The sequence below is a fragment of the Neoarius graeffei genome, chromosome 11 (assembly GCF_027579695.1).
Source record: "Neoarius graeffei isolate fNeoGra1 chromosome 11, fNeoGra1.pri, whole genome shotgun sequence".
In the NCBI taxonomy this organism is placed as follows: domain Eukaryota; kingdom Metazoa; phylum Chordata; class Actinopteri; order Siluriformes; family Ariidae; genus Neoarius; species Neoarius graeffei.
In genome coordinates, this window is record NC_083579.1 from 58,613,616 (window position 1) to 58,629,114 (window position 15,499).

Consider the following 15,499-nt stretch of genomic DNA (forward strand, 5'->3'; position numbering starts at 1 on the left):
GGAAATGACTTTACTTTTGTGGGCCCTGACCCACAAAATGGTTTCCCCATCTCTGTGGAAACCAGAATTGTTCTGTCATGTAATGTACACTTTGTTTTCTTCTCTGTTATGCATGTCTTGTCTATGTATTTTCTATTTAGTCAAATGAATGAATAATAATAATATTAGGGTGGCGTAGTGGTTAGCACTGTCGCCTCACAGCAAGAAGATCCTGGGTTTGAGCCCAGCAGCTGGCGAGGGCCTTTCTGTGTGGAGTTTGCATGTTCTCCCCGTGTCCACGTGGGTTTCCTCCGGGTGCTCCGGTTTCCCCCACAGTCCAAAGACATGCAGGTTAGGTTAACTGGTGGCTCTAAATTGACCGTAGGTGTGAATGTGTGAATGGTTGTCTGTGTCTATGTGTCAGCCCTGCGAGAACCTGGCGACTTGTCCAGGGTGTACCCCGCCTCTCGCCCATAGTCAGCTGGGATAGGCTCCAGCTTGCCTGCGACCCTGTAGAACAGGATAAAGCAGCTAGAGATGATGGATGGATAATAATAATAATAATAATCTCTTGTAATCTTCCTGAATGTATCCATGATGATAAAATATAATGAATACTGTACATTATAATTAAAAACACAGTGTGTTTTTCTCTCTACAGTTAGATGAATAACATGTCCAATTTTGTGTAGCTCCCTAGGCGGAGATATGACCGGACCGATCCGATGTGCGTGGTAATATGGCGGCCAGATGGCGTCACTCTGACTGGCCAATGAGCTCTCCAGAGATTTTACGCAGAGATCAGTGACACGCAAAATTTACCGGTGAGAGAATCGGAAGTTGTTTTTATTAACCCGGAAGCAGTAGCTGACAAACAACCGACAATGGTGAGCAAGCAATTTTATTCCTAATTAGCCATTCTGGTCCTAAATAAGTATGTGATTGAATCAGATAATATACCGAAATACTTGAACTTCTCGTTTAAATCGCACAGTATTTAACTGTGAAAAGTAATTTTGGAATGTTTTATATTTTTAGTGTTAGACTCATAATATTAGCTTTCGCGAGCTAGCTGTCGAGCAGAAGACTTTAGCCAGCCGTTGCTTCATTAAGTAAATTAAATTAGACATAGTTTTAGAGAATTCCAGGTAACCAGTCAGCCTAATACAAAGCCTGTAAGTGAATTATTGTAACATTCCCAGTCAGTGTGATGCATCATGAGGAAATTAAATATGCTGTACGCTTGTGTTGAATAGGGACAGAACCAGAGTGGAGGACATGGCCCTGGAGGGGGGAAGAAAGATGATAAAGTAAGTACCTGCTTTAATTTCTTCTTGACTGTGAATGCAACTAGCTAGATGTCAGTCAAACGTTTTTCCTTTTTTAGTTGGTTAAATACCAAACACTTCCTCTTTTGAAAGGATAAGAAAAAGAAATACGAGCCCCCAATTCCCACAAGAGTGGGGAAGAAGAAAAAGAAGACAAAAGGCCCAGATGCTGCAAGCAAGCTTCCTATGGGTATATACATGATATCTTTTAGCCCGTAAGCCTGCATCACATTAAAGCACATACAGATAAGCCATGGTATGAGCTTGTTGTTTCTGTCTTTAGTCACTCCACACACACAGTGCAGACTGAAGCTTCTGAAGCAGGAGAGGATCAAGGACTATCTGCTAATGGAGGAGGAGTTCATTCGGAACCAAGAGCAGATGAAGCCACTTGAGGAAAAACAGGAGGTATACTTGAACAACTGTAAATTTCTAGTTCAAGTGGAAACCAATCATGTCTCTTTTCCTTCGCAATCATTTTAATGTCCTCTTACGTTATGAACAGTCAGGTAGACGCAAACTAAATGCTCTAATTCCCATCGGTAATTGTTGTTACAGGAAGAGAGGTCTAAAGTTGATGACCTGAGAGGCACACCCATGTCAGTAGGAACACTTGAAGAGATCATTGATGATAACCACGCCATTGTATCTACGTCAGTGGGCTCAGAGCACTATGTCAGCATCCTCTCCTTCGTGGATAAAGACCTTCTAGAACCAGGCTGTTCTGTTTTACTGAATCACAAGGTAATGTGTTTTTCTATCAAGTGGTGTATTGTTAGAGTCGCAGCATTAATTTTTGAACAGCTATATTGTTAACTATTTCGATGTGTAGGTAAGTTTTCTTAAAAATGGTGCTGTTTGTTTCCTTAGAGAGAGTCAGAATATATCTGCAGTAAGTGCATAAACCAGTGACAGCTGAGAGTTGAAATGAGCAGCACTGCTTTAGTTCAGTAGTGAATTCTCAAAAAAAGAACAATTTATATCAAAAATGATAAATACACAAAACCTGTCTACACCAATATGACTCAGTATTTACAGCAGCTTGTCTCAGCAAATGCAGTTAAGATGTACTCTGTGCTGTAGAACTGTCTCCAGTCTAACCAAGTGCATGAGTGTGTGTGTATTAACACAATGCAAAGTGTATTAATAGAATTACTATACAGTATACAGGCACACATTTTATATTCTGTTACTCTGCACATACATTGCGGCGGCTACAATTATCGACACCTTAACGATCTTTTGGCTGTTGCAAAAGTAGAAAAGACTTTCACTATGTAAATTGTGCATGAATAATGACTCAAACTTCCACTGGAAAAAATGAGTTGATTCCCGATTACTTAGCATATCAGATCATGTGACACCGTTCCACAATTATCGACATCCAGGTGATTATTTCTTTAAAAAAAAAAAAAAATCGGTATATGGTATTAAATCAACAGAGCATAGTTTTTATGTAAAATTTGTTTTACAAAGACTTTTATATTTAGTACAAAATATCTTTGATATAAATATATCTATGTTGGTGTTTATGTAAATGAGGAAATAATTCTAATGTTTGTAAACAAATGAACTGATAATGTTTAGCCTGCGTCAGAAAATCTTTTTGTTCCGCTTTCTAAGTATTTTCGTACATCACGTTTTGTTAATCGTCTGTTGTTGTTTGTATTAATTTCTAGTTTTGTAGTTTACCAGTAAATGTCAACAGGCAGTTGACATTGTAACCACATGAAAATCCAGGTCAAAGGTCGCATGTCATTCCTCGAACCATAATATAAAATGTCTACTGATATTGTAATATGTGGTAGATATTTACAACAATCTGCAGAAAATATTTTCTGAATGAATAGAAAAATCTGAATATTTCAAGCATGTAAATTTTTTTATATGCTAGGAATTTAATTCTGGTCTAATTTTATTTACTGCAGTAGGATTCCAAATACTCTAAGCACTCCATTCTGTTATGAATCGGGGTGTGTGTGTGTGTGTATGTATGTATGTATATATATGTATGTGTGTGTGTATGTATATATATATATATATATATATACACACACACACACACATATATACACACACACACATACATACATATATATATATATATATATATATATATATATATATATATATATATATATATATGTGTATGTGTATGTGTGTGTGTATATATACACACTACCGTTCAAAAGTTTGGGGTCACCCAGACAATTTTGTGTTTTCCATGAAAAGTCACACTTTTATTTACCACCATAAGTTGTAAAATGAATAGAAAATATAGTCAAGACATTTTTCTGGCCATTTTGAGCATTTAATCGACCTCACAAATGTGATGCTCCAGAAACTCAATCTGCTCAAAGGAAGGTCAGTTTTATAGCTTCTCTAAAGAGCTAAACTGTTTTCAGCTGTGCTAACATGATTGTACAAGGGTTTTCTAATCATCCATTAGCCTTCTGAGGCAATGAGCAAACACATTGTACCATTAGAACACTGGAGTGATAGTTGCTGGAAATGGGCCTCTATACACCTATGGAGATATTGCACCAAAAACCAGACATTTGCAGCTAGAATAGTCATTTACCACATTAGCAATGTATAGAGTGCATTTCTGATTAGTTTAAAGTGATCTTCATTGAAAAGAACAGTGCTTTTCTTTCAAAAATAAGGAAATTTCAAAGTGACCCCAAACTTTTGAACAGTAGTGTGTGTGTGTGTGTGTGTGTGTGTGTATATATATCACATCACTTTTATTTTTTTAAAGTACTTCATCTACTTCAACAATGTTACACAAAGATTGATACATAACAGTTGTAAATGCCACTTAATTCCGCAGGGTGTCGAGAATGGTGGACACCAGTGAAAGTGATCACTATTGTCAACACCTCGCATGACTTCTCAAACGCGCATTTAGATAAAATAGGCGACTGATAAATGAAAGAGTAAGAAACAAAGTAGGTTTCGACAAAATCATGAAATATCAGTGAATTTGGTAAGTAAAAACATGTCCATGATCTTTCTACCATACTCACCTGTGATGATAACGTCCAGGTTTTCCTCAAATTGCTGATCATGCTAAAAAAAATTCCATCTCCGGTAACGAGCTCTGTCATCAGATGACAAGATCATAGGGTGGGGGCTTCCGGTTGATTAATTAACTAATAATAACTGTTGTAACTGAAACTCGCCTTTTGTAAAATTGTTTTTTATTGCTAAATCTGAAAAGGTGTCGATAATTGTAGCCGCTGCTCTATATATTTTTCTACAGCTTATGCACTTTTCCACATGTAGTTTTGCACTTTAACTTGCATGGTAAAGACATTTTTGTATTTATATTGTAGCCTGTCTGCTGCTGTAATTCTGGAATTTCACACTTAATTCCAAGTGTTATTTTATCGTATCTTGATGGTAACAAATTCTTTGTTGTATATGCAAAAAAAAAAAATCTGTTCTTTCTTAGAAGGATATTTTTGTGTGTGCAGCACTGCTCAGCCAAATATAGTTATGATTAGCAGTGGCATGTTCTTCTGTGCATTTGATAGCTGTTGTGTATTGTAAATTTATGAACATGTAGCAGAGATCACAATGTAAGATGTTTACAAGAGTAGCAGGTTGCACAGCCAAAGTATGATAGTGCAGTTGAGTCTTCTGTGCTGATAAATGGAGGATGTTGTAATAGGGTTTAGTAAGAGTCCAGAGGGAAAGAGTTGTGGAAATTTTGTGAAGTGAAAACTTAAAGCATGACACTGTAAATCCCATGATGGAGTGATGTGAATGGGTCTGTTTGCAGGTACATGCAGTGATCGGTGTGCTCATGGATGATACTGATCCTCTGGTGACGGTGATGAAAGTGGAAAAGGCTCCTCAGGAGACATATGCTGACATTGGAGGCCTGGACAGCCAAATTCAAGAGATCAAGGTACAAGATACAGTTGAACTCAAAATTATTAGCCCCCCTTAAATTTTGGAACATTTTCCCAAATATCCTCCAAATGTTTAAAGCATTGATAAAAATTGATATACACAAACAATCACCAGTACTATTCAGATGTTTGTGGTGCATTTTGGAATATGAAATTAGTTTTAGGCTGTCTTTATATGAAATATGGTAAAAATGAGTTGGTCAAAAATATTAGCCCCCATGTGGATTCTTGCTTTTAAAACACAGTTAATTAACCAATCAGCTTTTAAACAACACCTGTGCAATCAATTTGGCTTCCTAGCAACACCTGTAGTCAATTGGCTCCATTCAACAGTTTAAAAGGACTCCAAGGAACAGGGCATTTGAATGAATGAGGAGGATTACTATTTGTCACAATGCCGAAGACTAAAGAAATAAGTCTTGAACTCCGACAAAAGATTGTGGAGGCTCATGACAAGGGCCAAGGCTACACTGCCATTTCGAAGAGGTTTACAGTCTCCAGAACTGCAGTTCGGTGCATCATTGCCAAGTACAAGGAGACAAATTCGGTCAAGAACAAACCTGGTCGTGGACGCAAGTGTAAGATCTCAAGAACTCTGGAAAGAAAAATTGTCAGAGATGTCCGTAAAGAGCCCCGTACATCTGCAAAGGAAATTGTTGCTGACCTGGCCTCTTCTGGAGTTTGTGTGTCAAGGCACACTGTTGTGAGGGCTCTTCATCGGAATGGGCTTCGGGGCTATCGTCCCAGAAGAACCCCCTTACTAAAACATCGTCACATCAAAGCCCGACTAAAGTTTGCCCGTGAGTACTTGAAGAAGAAAGATGAGTTTTGGAAGTCTGTGCTTTGGTCAGATGAGACGAAATTGGAGCTGTTTGGGCATATGGACATTGCCTATGTATGGCGAAGAAAGGGAGAGGCCTTCAACCCTGTGAACACAGTTCCCACAGTTAAACATGGTGGTGGTAGCATCATGCTGTGGGGCTGTTTTGCAGCCTCAGGTACAGGCAGTCTGGTTCGGGTGCATGGCACCATGAAAAAGGAAGATTACCTAAAAATACTGAAGGAAAACATGCAGAAGTCTGCTCTCACTTTGCGCTTAGGTCGTCGTTGGGTCTTCCAGCAAGATAACGACCCAAAGCATACATCTAAAATAGTCCAGCAATACTTCAAGGATACCAAGACCAACGTCATACAGTGGCCTGCACAGAGCCCAGATCTCAATCCAATAGAAAACTTGTGGCAAGTGCTGAAAAAGAACGTCCATGCACGAAAAACATCCAATTTGGGCCAGTTGGAACAGTTTGCAATGGAGGAATGGGCCAAAATTCCTCAGGAGACCTGTGCCAACCTAGTGAAAAACTATTCCAAGAGGTTGTTGTCAGTTGTGGGTCAAAAAGGGTACACAATTGACTACTAATGGTCAGGGGGCTAATAATTTTGAACATCTCACTTTTGCTGTTCTTGGTTGAAACTCAGTGTGATAAGATATCGTAATGAAACTTGTTGGACAATGTCTTCATAGTGCATTTATTTCAAGAATAAAAACATTTGTTGTCAATGGTCATTTTCATGGAGAAATCAAGAATTCTGTTCAATTCCACAAGGGGGGGCTAATAATTTTGAGTTCAACTGTATGTCAAACGCACAGATCTTTTTCCTGTATTTACTTTTCATCTATCTTTTTTTTCATATATTGACTGCTGATAATTCATATTGGTTTCTTTATGTAGGAGTCGGTTGAGCTTCCGCTTACACACCCAGAGTATTACGAAGAGATGGGAATAAAGCCTCCTAAAGGAGTCATTCTGTATGGTCCACCAGGGACAGGTCAGTGAAAACACCTGAAGAGCAAATGCTTGGTTTAAAATGATCAGCACATAAAAATTAATACTGTGGTTTGGAACACTGATATGTTGACACGAAGTGTTATGGTTTTTAGGCAAGACCCTACTGGCTAAAGCTGTGGCCAATCAGACATCTGCCACATTCCTGAGGGTGGTCGGTTCAGAACTGATTCAGAAATACCTTGGCGACGGACCCAAACTGGTGCGAGAGCTTTTCCGAGTTGCGGAGGAGCATGCACCCTCCATAGTCTTCATTGATGAGATTGATGCCATAGGAACAAAAAGGTAAGGCAGATGTTTTCTCCTACTGTTGGGAGATGTGGTGTACTTTTTTTTTTTTTTTTTTTTCCCAATTTGTTGTTGACTGACCGCCCAGCTCTTTTGATTTGATGATGCATATATAGACAGGTTGGGTTTGGAATGGGCGTACTTCCTTTTACTATAAAAAGTGAATACCATAAATGGTGTAAATAGTAGTGACATGGCCTGTTTTTTATTGTATACTACCAGATTAGTGTCTGTTGTATACAAAATGGCACTACAGTGAGTGATGAATGGACCAAACGACTATCTGCTCTCCAAGTTGTTGGGTTTTATGTTTTGTTAGGATATTAATGTGTTGATGTAGTATGCTCATATGTCAATTCTTAAAGATTATTCAGCCATTTATACACGACCAATATAAATTACACAATGTGTGGTACTACCGTAAAATATGCATAGTATTTCTTTGAGTGCACTACTTTAACCAACTTATTGTCTTTAGAACATTTTCCTGATTGCAGGAGTTAAGTGTGGGGTTTGCACTGTGTAGGTATGACTCCAACTCTGGTGGAGAGAGGGAGATCCAGAGGACCATGCTGGAGCTACTGAACCAGTTGGATGGATTTGACTCCCGTGGTGACGTTAAAGTAATCATGGCTACTAATCGGATAGAGACACTTGACCCCGCCCTCATCCGTCCAGGTCTGTTGCTAAGCTAATGCACTTTGTTATAGTTAAAGATGATCATGATTCCCAGATATTAAGTCACTGTTGTTCCCTTCATTCTCTGAATTGTTCACAAGACATACACATCCTATCTTTGCTTTAAGACTGAACTTTTATATATGGTTTTGCAGGTAGAATCGACCGTAAGATAGAGTTCCCACTGCCTGATGAAAAGACCAAGCGCAGAATCTTCCAGATTCACACTAGCAGGATGACTTTGGCAGACGACGTAACCCTCGATGACCTTATCCTGGCTAAAGATGACCTTTCCGGCGCTGACATAAAGGTAAGGTTCTGATGGCGTCCAATTATGACTAGCAATTATGTTTTTTATAAATGGTATAAACTAAGGGCGGCACGGTGGTGTAGTGGTTAGCGCTGTCGCCTCACAGCAAGAAGGTCCTGGGTTCGAGCCCCGGGGCCGGCGAGGGCCTTTCTGTGTGGAGTTTGCATGTTCTTCCCGTGTCCGCGTGGGTTTCCTCCGGGTGCTCCGGTTTCCCCCACAGTCCAAAGACATGCAGGTTAGGTTAACTGGTGACTCTAAATTGACCGTAGGTGTGAATGTGAATGGTTGTCTGTGTCTGTGTGTCAGCCCTGTGATGACCTGGCGACTTGTCCAGGGTGTACCCCGCCTTTCGCCCGTAGTCAGCTGGGATAGGCTCCAGCTTGCCTGCGACCCTGTAGAAGGATAAAGCGGCTAGAGATGAGTATAAACTAAATTACTTCAAGCTATTCATGAGATGAATAAACCTTTTACTGCCATACAGCTGTATCACGTCCCTGATTATTTTGATTATAAAAAATTGTGATGCAGACAGTAATGCATGTAATCACTGCACAGTGAATTTATACTCTAGTTGAAATGGGTGGACTAACACGTGCGTTTTTTTTCTTCTCTCAGGCAATTTGTACAGAAGCAGGGCTTATGGCTCTGAGGGAGAGGAGGATGAAAGTAACAAATGAGGACTTTAAGAAGTCTAAAGAGAATGTACTCTACAAAAAACAGGAAGGGACCCCTGAGGGCCTGTACCTTTAAGTTGGCAATGGCCGAATATGAGCCTATTACATTAAAACTTTTTTCATTTGTTACACTTGCTTCTGTTTATGCTGGCTGTCATTTTTGCCTCTTGCAAATAAAGTATTACATCTCAGCCTAATAGTCTTCTAGTACACTTATTTTACCTTAAGAAGGCAACCTTGACACTGTTTATCAGGCACATATGATAAGACGTCACATACACTGCTTTTAAAAACAAACAGTTTTAAAGAAGCTTTACTTGTTAGACATTCAGCTTATAATCCTTCAGTGATTTGGTCTCCACCTCATCACACATCAGAGATGTACAACATATGCCCAAGATCTGACATAATTGTATGTTAACGGAAAATAAGAACTCAAGGGTGCCTTTAAATCTAGGTGAGGATCTCGACTGAACACACAGCCACAAGGTGGGGGAGACATCAAAAACAAGTCTGCTGATCACTGCAAGAGCATGGACCAATGTTCACTTTGGTTTGTCAAGTCTTTGAGTGTAATAGTTAAGAAGCACATCCAGAGAATATTAGCAAAAAAAAAAACTCAGAACACCTAAACTGCAAACAAATGTGACCAGACACCCAAGTGTTACAGTATGTAGAAACATAACTTAGTGTAACCTTCAGCATTATCAACCAACTGAAAAGAATGATCCATTTGGAAAGGCTCTCTCTGTTTCGTGAGGTATGAACAGAGCACTGATTAACATATTTGTATCAAGTTTGCAGTTGAATTTCTCATGCACATGAGGTCAACATTTATCATACAGTGGTATGTATTCATTTCTGTAGCTCACAAACTATCATACAGGTAAATAAATATCTCAGTGAATGGATTTTGACAAAAACCTGATCTCAAATTCAAGTGATGTATATGAAAAGGTGTTACAACTTAAAAAAAAGTTTAAAAATAGAGCTGAAGCAAATTGGGGGGGGGGGTGCTTAAGTGCCCTTACCATAACTACAGAAATTTCAATTCTTGCTTCAAAAGCAAATCTTGAATTAATAACTGGAATAAAAACAAAAAGGGGAATACTCTGTAAGGCATGTACCATTTGTAACCCAAGTTCTTTATTTCATGTGGGCCAAAATCTTTTTTTTTTTTTGCATCATTGATGAGAAAAGACCACTGGTATACTGAAGTGTAAGAATCGTGTGTGTGTGTGTGTGTGTGTGTGTACACATATAACAAGGATAAATAATGGTACATTAGTGTACATGTGTGTTCTCTGCAAGGATGGATAAAGGTGCACCAAGTCTCTGAGTAAAGAGAAGCCTCTCCTGCTCACTCATCTTCATCCTCCTCCTCTTCCTCACCATCCGAGAGGGCAGGGCAGGTGCCCAGCTGCCGATAGCCATCCAACCACTTCTCCACCATCTGTGTGACGAGAGGATGGCTCCGCCTCCTCGAGCTCTTCTGCAACGCCACCAGGACTCCACCCTCCGTCACACAACAGTCCAACCACTGCCTCAGCAGGCGTTCCTGCTGCTCCTCTGTTCCCATCTGATGGGCACACAACAACTTACCAACGCACTTTTGCAAAAATAAACTCAATCTTCACAACAAAACCTCCACTCACCTCTTGTGCAGACAGAAAGTGGACATGCAGCAACTTCCTGTCACTGTCCACCAAGGGCAGAAAAGTGACTGTGACATCGTCGTCTGTATTTAGGTTAGCACCTGCACCGCGGTTGTCATAGCCGTCGTTTTCCATGGCAACCAGGGCTGAGAAGTGGCCTCGTGTGTAACCAAGCGCTATGGGGCTCTTCCAGCAAAAACTCTGCTCCCACAACAGAGGCAGATACACACCTGTCGAGGAGGCAGGATCTCATCTCATCTCATTATCTCTAGCCGCTTTATCCTTCTACAGGGTCGCAGGCAAGCTGGAGCCTATCCCAGCTGACTACGGGCGAAAGGCGGGGTACACCCTGGACAAGTCGCCAGGTCATCACAGGGCTGACACATAGACACAGACAACCATTCACACTCACATTCACACCTACGGTCAATTTAGAGTCACCAGTTAACCTAACCTGCATGTCTTTGGACTGTGGGGGAAACCGGAGCACCCGGAGGAAACCCACGCAGACACGGGGAGAACATGCAAACTCCGCACAGAAAGGCCCTCGCCGGCCCCGGGGCTCGAACCCAGGACCTTCTTGCTGTGAGGCGACAGTGCTAACCACTACACCACCGTGCCGAGGAGGCAGGATGTGACAGATTAATCTGGATTTCATCTGGGCATAATGCCAACACTTTTCTTTATAATTCTAAACGTCTAATAGTAGCACATCAAGGCAGCTGGACTGGTGTTATAGCAGTGACATTTAGCCATCATAATATGCGTATTATTTCGGATGGCATAAACATAAAAAAATGTAACGTAAAAGATGACTAGAATCCTGAATTTTTATTTCAGCAATCAAGTAAACTGCAGTGAAAATTTTTATTGTAACCAATAAACATGTGCTGTACCACTCACCAGTCTGTATATGTTGCTAAAATCCTATTACGGTATAAAATCACTTCAAACCAATCACATTCTAGCCAGCTTTTCATCTTCATTTGGGTTGTTGCAAGAGTTTAAGAGAGACACTTGCCACTCCATTTTACTGCACAGTAGCTGAATATGCTGTCTAATTTATGCCTGGTGCACAGGAGGCGAGTGCTGTGTGAAAAATATTCACAATATTTTTTAAACACAGGGGCTATATGCGCCTTCTGTTTCATTCACACGATGCTCAGTGATGAAAGAATAAATGAGCCTTAAAGCTGTTGTGTGATAATGTATTCATAGTCTCATATTCATAGGTTGAGGAGAGAGAGAGAGAGAGAGAGGAGAAAAGGGGGGGATTTTACATTTGTGAATAAATTGAATATTGTTGCTATATAGTGTACATTAACAAGATCAACTGTGAGCTACTGCTCACTTACGTATCCCCCCGCTCTCGCTTATATCAGAATGCAAGCAATCGAAGGAATAGGACACTTATTTGTTGATGTCAACATTCATAATTAACCCTGAAACAAGTAAAGAGCAGTGTTCTCCCCAAGGATTTCAAAGAGCATCCTGGTAAACTGTCATTTTAAAAGCATTTTGCTTCTTGAAATAGCGTCAAAAATCCACCCTAGGGGCATCGTGGCTCAGGTGGATAGGGCGCCGATCCGGGGACCCGGGTTCGGTTCCGACCCAGGGTCGTTTCCCGGTCCCTCCCCGTCTTTCTCTCCTGCTCATTTCCTGTCTCTACACTGTCCTATCCAAATAAAGGTGAAAAAAAGCCCAAAAAATATCTTTAAAAAAAAATCCACCCTATAAGTTTCGTAAATACATTCAGTCGGTAAACAGGAAGTTGATGTGCGACAGACCTGAAAACGGTCTACACCAGGGGTGTCCAAACTGATCCATAAAGGGCCGTGTGGCTGCAGGTTTTCATTCCAGCCATGCAGCAGCACACCTCATTTGGCTTATTCAATCAACTGACACACCCACCCTTTAATCAAGGGTGGGTGTGGCTGCAAGTATTTGACTGTGTGAAGACAGTTCAGTTGATTGAATGAGCCAAGTCAGGTGTGCTGCTGCATGGCTGGAATGAAAACCTGCAGCCACACGGCCCTTTATGGATCAGTTTGGACACCCCTGGTCTACACGGTATAGAACCCCAAGCTGAAGCTCAGTACCAAATATCAAGAAGTTGGGATTTGTAGTTGTTGAGAAAAATGTAAATCCACATTATATGTTTTGTAAATACATTAAGATGGTAAACAGGAAATCAATGCGTGACAGACCTGAAAACGGTCTACACGATATAGAACCCCAAGCTGAAGTTCGGTACCAAGTGGCTGATTTGTGGTTGCTGAGAAAAAGGGTGTTTCGGACAGATGGAAATACGGACAGAGGTAAATAAACCAGTATACCCTGCCCCCTGCGGAGCAGGGGTATAAATAATAAGCGACGAAGAAGCATACATACTACATACATATTACATACTGTATTTATTTGTATTATACTGCATTTCTGCTATTTGCACTTCTGATTAGATGCTAACTGCATACCCTGTATTTATACTGAGTAATGACAAAGTTGAATCTAATCTAATCTAATCCAATCCAAGTGCCACTGAACAGTATGAGGAAGGTCGGCTATAAATATCTCCTGGGTGCGATTTGCTGGGGATCATCCCCCCCTCTGGTTTTTATCTCTGCTGAAAAAAAATCCTCGGGGACAACCCCGTCAATAAAACAAACAAACCAAAAAAAAAAAGTTGACATGACAGGCATGTTGTGACACAGTTTTCTATGGTCTACATTGCACTCACTTTCAAAATGACCCGAAGTGGCAGCTTTGATGTTCACGAACGTCCCCAGCAAATAGATACATTGTAGATAATAACAATATCCAGAGTGTGAACGTGGATTTAGCGCCATGAATCACATCCTTACTGATGAGCGCAACAGAATGAATGTATCCACACTGACAGCCTTCTTTTCCTCGCTGTCAATGGGCCAGACGTGCGCTCCTTCCCTGCTGAGAAATTCGCAGAAATGTGGATTAAAGAAGGGCGAAACGCGGCGGATAGCGCACCGACGGGAAAGCAGAAAAGGCCACATGAACTGCGCCATCAGAGCAAACTGTTCATTTAGTATTCATGTATTTTAGTGATTTTCGAGTCGCTGTCCATTTAATCCGGAGGGAGAGAAACATCACAGCAACGCGACAAGCAATGCGAACTTTGTTGTGTGTTAGTGTTCGTGTATTTAGTCAGAGAGATAGGAAGATGAATTTACTATCTCTGGTTCGTTTTTATTTAGTGTTTGTGGCAGCGGGGGCGTGGTCAAGCATCGGTCTGTGACAGAAGGACGGCAGGACAGAACTGATTTCACACAACTCGCTTTTTTTTCAGCTTCTATCTGCACACACATCAGTCGTCTAGTTGTGGAGAGAGCTCCCTCTGCTCTCGCTCTCTCTCCTTAAATAGGGCGCGGTCACTGGGAAGACACACAAACACATTAATTAACGACAGGTGTAGTGATTCTGCCACTTACCTTCCCTGACTCCGCCCTCCTGTCACAGACCGATGCTTGACCACGCCCCCGCTGCCACAGTGTTATTCATTTGATATCATCGGATGTTATTGAGCTGTTAGCCTATTGTTACCTTAGTTTTGTGACGTTTCATGATTAAAAAAAAAAACATCCCCCCTTCTGGTTTTTTGACAAATCGCACCCTGAGTATCTCACATCAATCCTGACAGCATGGTGGCTGAGAGACTGGAGTAAGGAGTAGGGTGTTAAGTACTATAACCACTTCTTTTTACATAATGTGTATGAAAGCACGAGCGAGCGAGCGAGAGAGAGAGAGAGACAGAGAGAGAGCATGTATACCTGACTGGCCAGTGATAAAATAAAAGCCCAGTCTTCCTGCCACTGTTCTTCTCTCAGAGAAAAGTGCAAGCCAAAACTCTGAGAATACCACGATTCCCACTCCTTCCAGCGGGTGTAGAACCTGCCACACACACACCAAAACACCCAGTAATTCATAACAAAAAAGTAATTTCTTGAATAATTAACATCTAGACAAAGCAGACACTTTGGAGGAAAGCCAAGTCACCTATAATCAATATTCTATTAAAAGAAACCTAATCTGGGTGGCACAGTGGTGTAGTGGTTAGCGCTGTCGCCTCACAGCAAGAAGGTCCGGGTTCGAGCCCCGTGGCTGGCGAGGGCCTTTCTGTGCGGAGTTTGCATGTTCTCCCCGTGTCTGCGTGGGTTTCCTCCGGGTGCTCCGGTTTCCCCCACGGTCCAAAGACATGCAGGTTAGGTTAACTGGTGGCTCTAAATTGACCGTAGGTGTGAATGTGAGTGTGAATGGTTGTCTGTGTCTATGTGTCAGCCCTGTGATGACCTGGCGACTTGTCCAGGGTGTAACCCCGCCTTTCGCCCGTAGTCAGCTGGGATAGGCTCCAGCTTGCCTGTGACCCTGTAGAACAGGATAAAGCGGCTAGAGATAATGAGATGAGAAACCTAATCTCGTACCTCTGACTGCTGTAAATAGCAGGTTGAGTTGCAATTGCATGATGCAGCATTTAGTATGGTTGTGCATTCAAATTTTTTTTTACTTAAATCTCTAATCTAGAGAGATACACTCATTCTGACACTATGATGCCTAGGTTAACCTCATGCTTACTGATTATATGCAACTGTGATAAATATCTGTATCTGCAGCAGTTCCTGTATTCCTTCCATTTTATGAAACAATATGTAAATGCATCAAAAAAAAAAAAGTTCTTGATGGGAACACTGTTCATGAAAAGATCCCCCCCCCCCCCACACACACTGTCTTTGAATAAACGTCATTAATCCTTCTGCAGCATGCAACAGTGTGTGTAAGTGATAAATCCAGTC

General features: G+C 41.1%; 2 protein-coding genes across 2 annotated transcripts; one reads left to right on the plus strand and one right to left on the minus strand.

Annotated features, from left to right (window-relative positions):
- The first annotated feature begins 816 nt into the window (after positions 1-816).
- Positions 817-9,212, plus strand: LOC132894485 (26S proteasome regulatory subunit 4). Its single transcript, XM_060934359.1, has 11 exons — positions 817-866; positions 1,236-1,289; positions 1,401-1,497; positions 1,591-1,715; positions 1,866-2,051; positions 5,095-5,223; positions 6,958-7,054; positions 7,167-7,356; positions 7,886-8,037; positions 8,193-8,347; positions 8,963-9,212. The coding sequence occupies exons 1-11, from the start codon at positions 864-866 to the stop codon at positions 9,095-9,097; spliced, it is 1,323 nt and encodes a 440-aa protein (XP_060790342.1). The 5' UTR covers positions 817-863; the 3' UTR covers positions 9,098-9,212.
- Positions 9,213-10,255: 1,043 nt separating this feature from the next.
- LOC132893920 (ubiquitin thioesterase zranb1-B-like) lies at positions 10,256-10,920 on the minus strand. The gene is made up of 2 exons (XM_060933092.1): positions 10,677-10,920; positions 10,256-10,600 (listed from the first exon to the last, which is right to left on the minus strand). Exons 1-2 carry the CDS (start codon positions 10,809-10,811, stop codon positions 10,382-10,384), a joined length of 354 nt encoding a protein of 117 aa, XP_060789075.1. The 5' UTR covers positions 10,812-10,920; the 3' UTR covers positions 10,256-10,381.
- Between the last annotated feature and the right edge of the window lie 4,579 nt (positions 10,921-15,499).

What these genes read in the sequence shown, in the direction of transcription:
- LOC132894485 (XM_060934359.1), top strand. An exon ending in CACTTGAGGAAAAACAGGAG is followed by an intron (nt 1,716 to 1,865) that starts GTATACTTGAAC and finishes TTGTTGTTACAG; the next exon opens with GAAGAGAGGTCTAAAGTTGA. An exon ending in GCCAAATTCAAGAGATCAAG is followed by an intron (nt 5,224 to 6,957) that starts GTACAAGATACA and finishes TTCTTTATGTAG; the next exon opens with GAGTCGGTTGAGCTTCCGCT.
- LOC132893920 (XM_060933092.1), bottom strand. Translation starts at nt 10,811, where the DNA reads ATGGAAAACGACGGCTATGACAACCGCGGTGCAGGTGCTAACCTAAAT. An exon ending in ACTTTCTGTCTGCACAAGAG is followed by an intron (nt 10,601 to 10,676) that starts GTGAGTGGAGGT and finishes TGTGCCCATCAG; the next exon opens with ATGGGAACAGAGGAGCAGCA.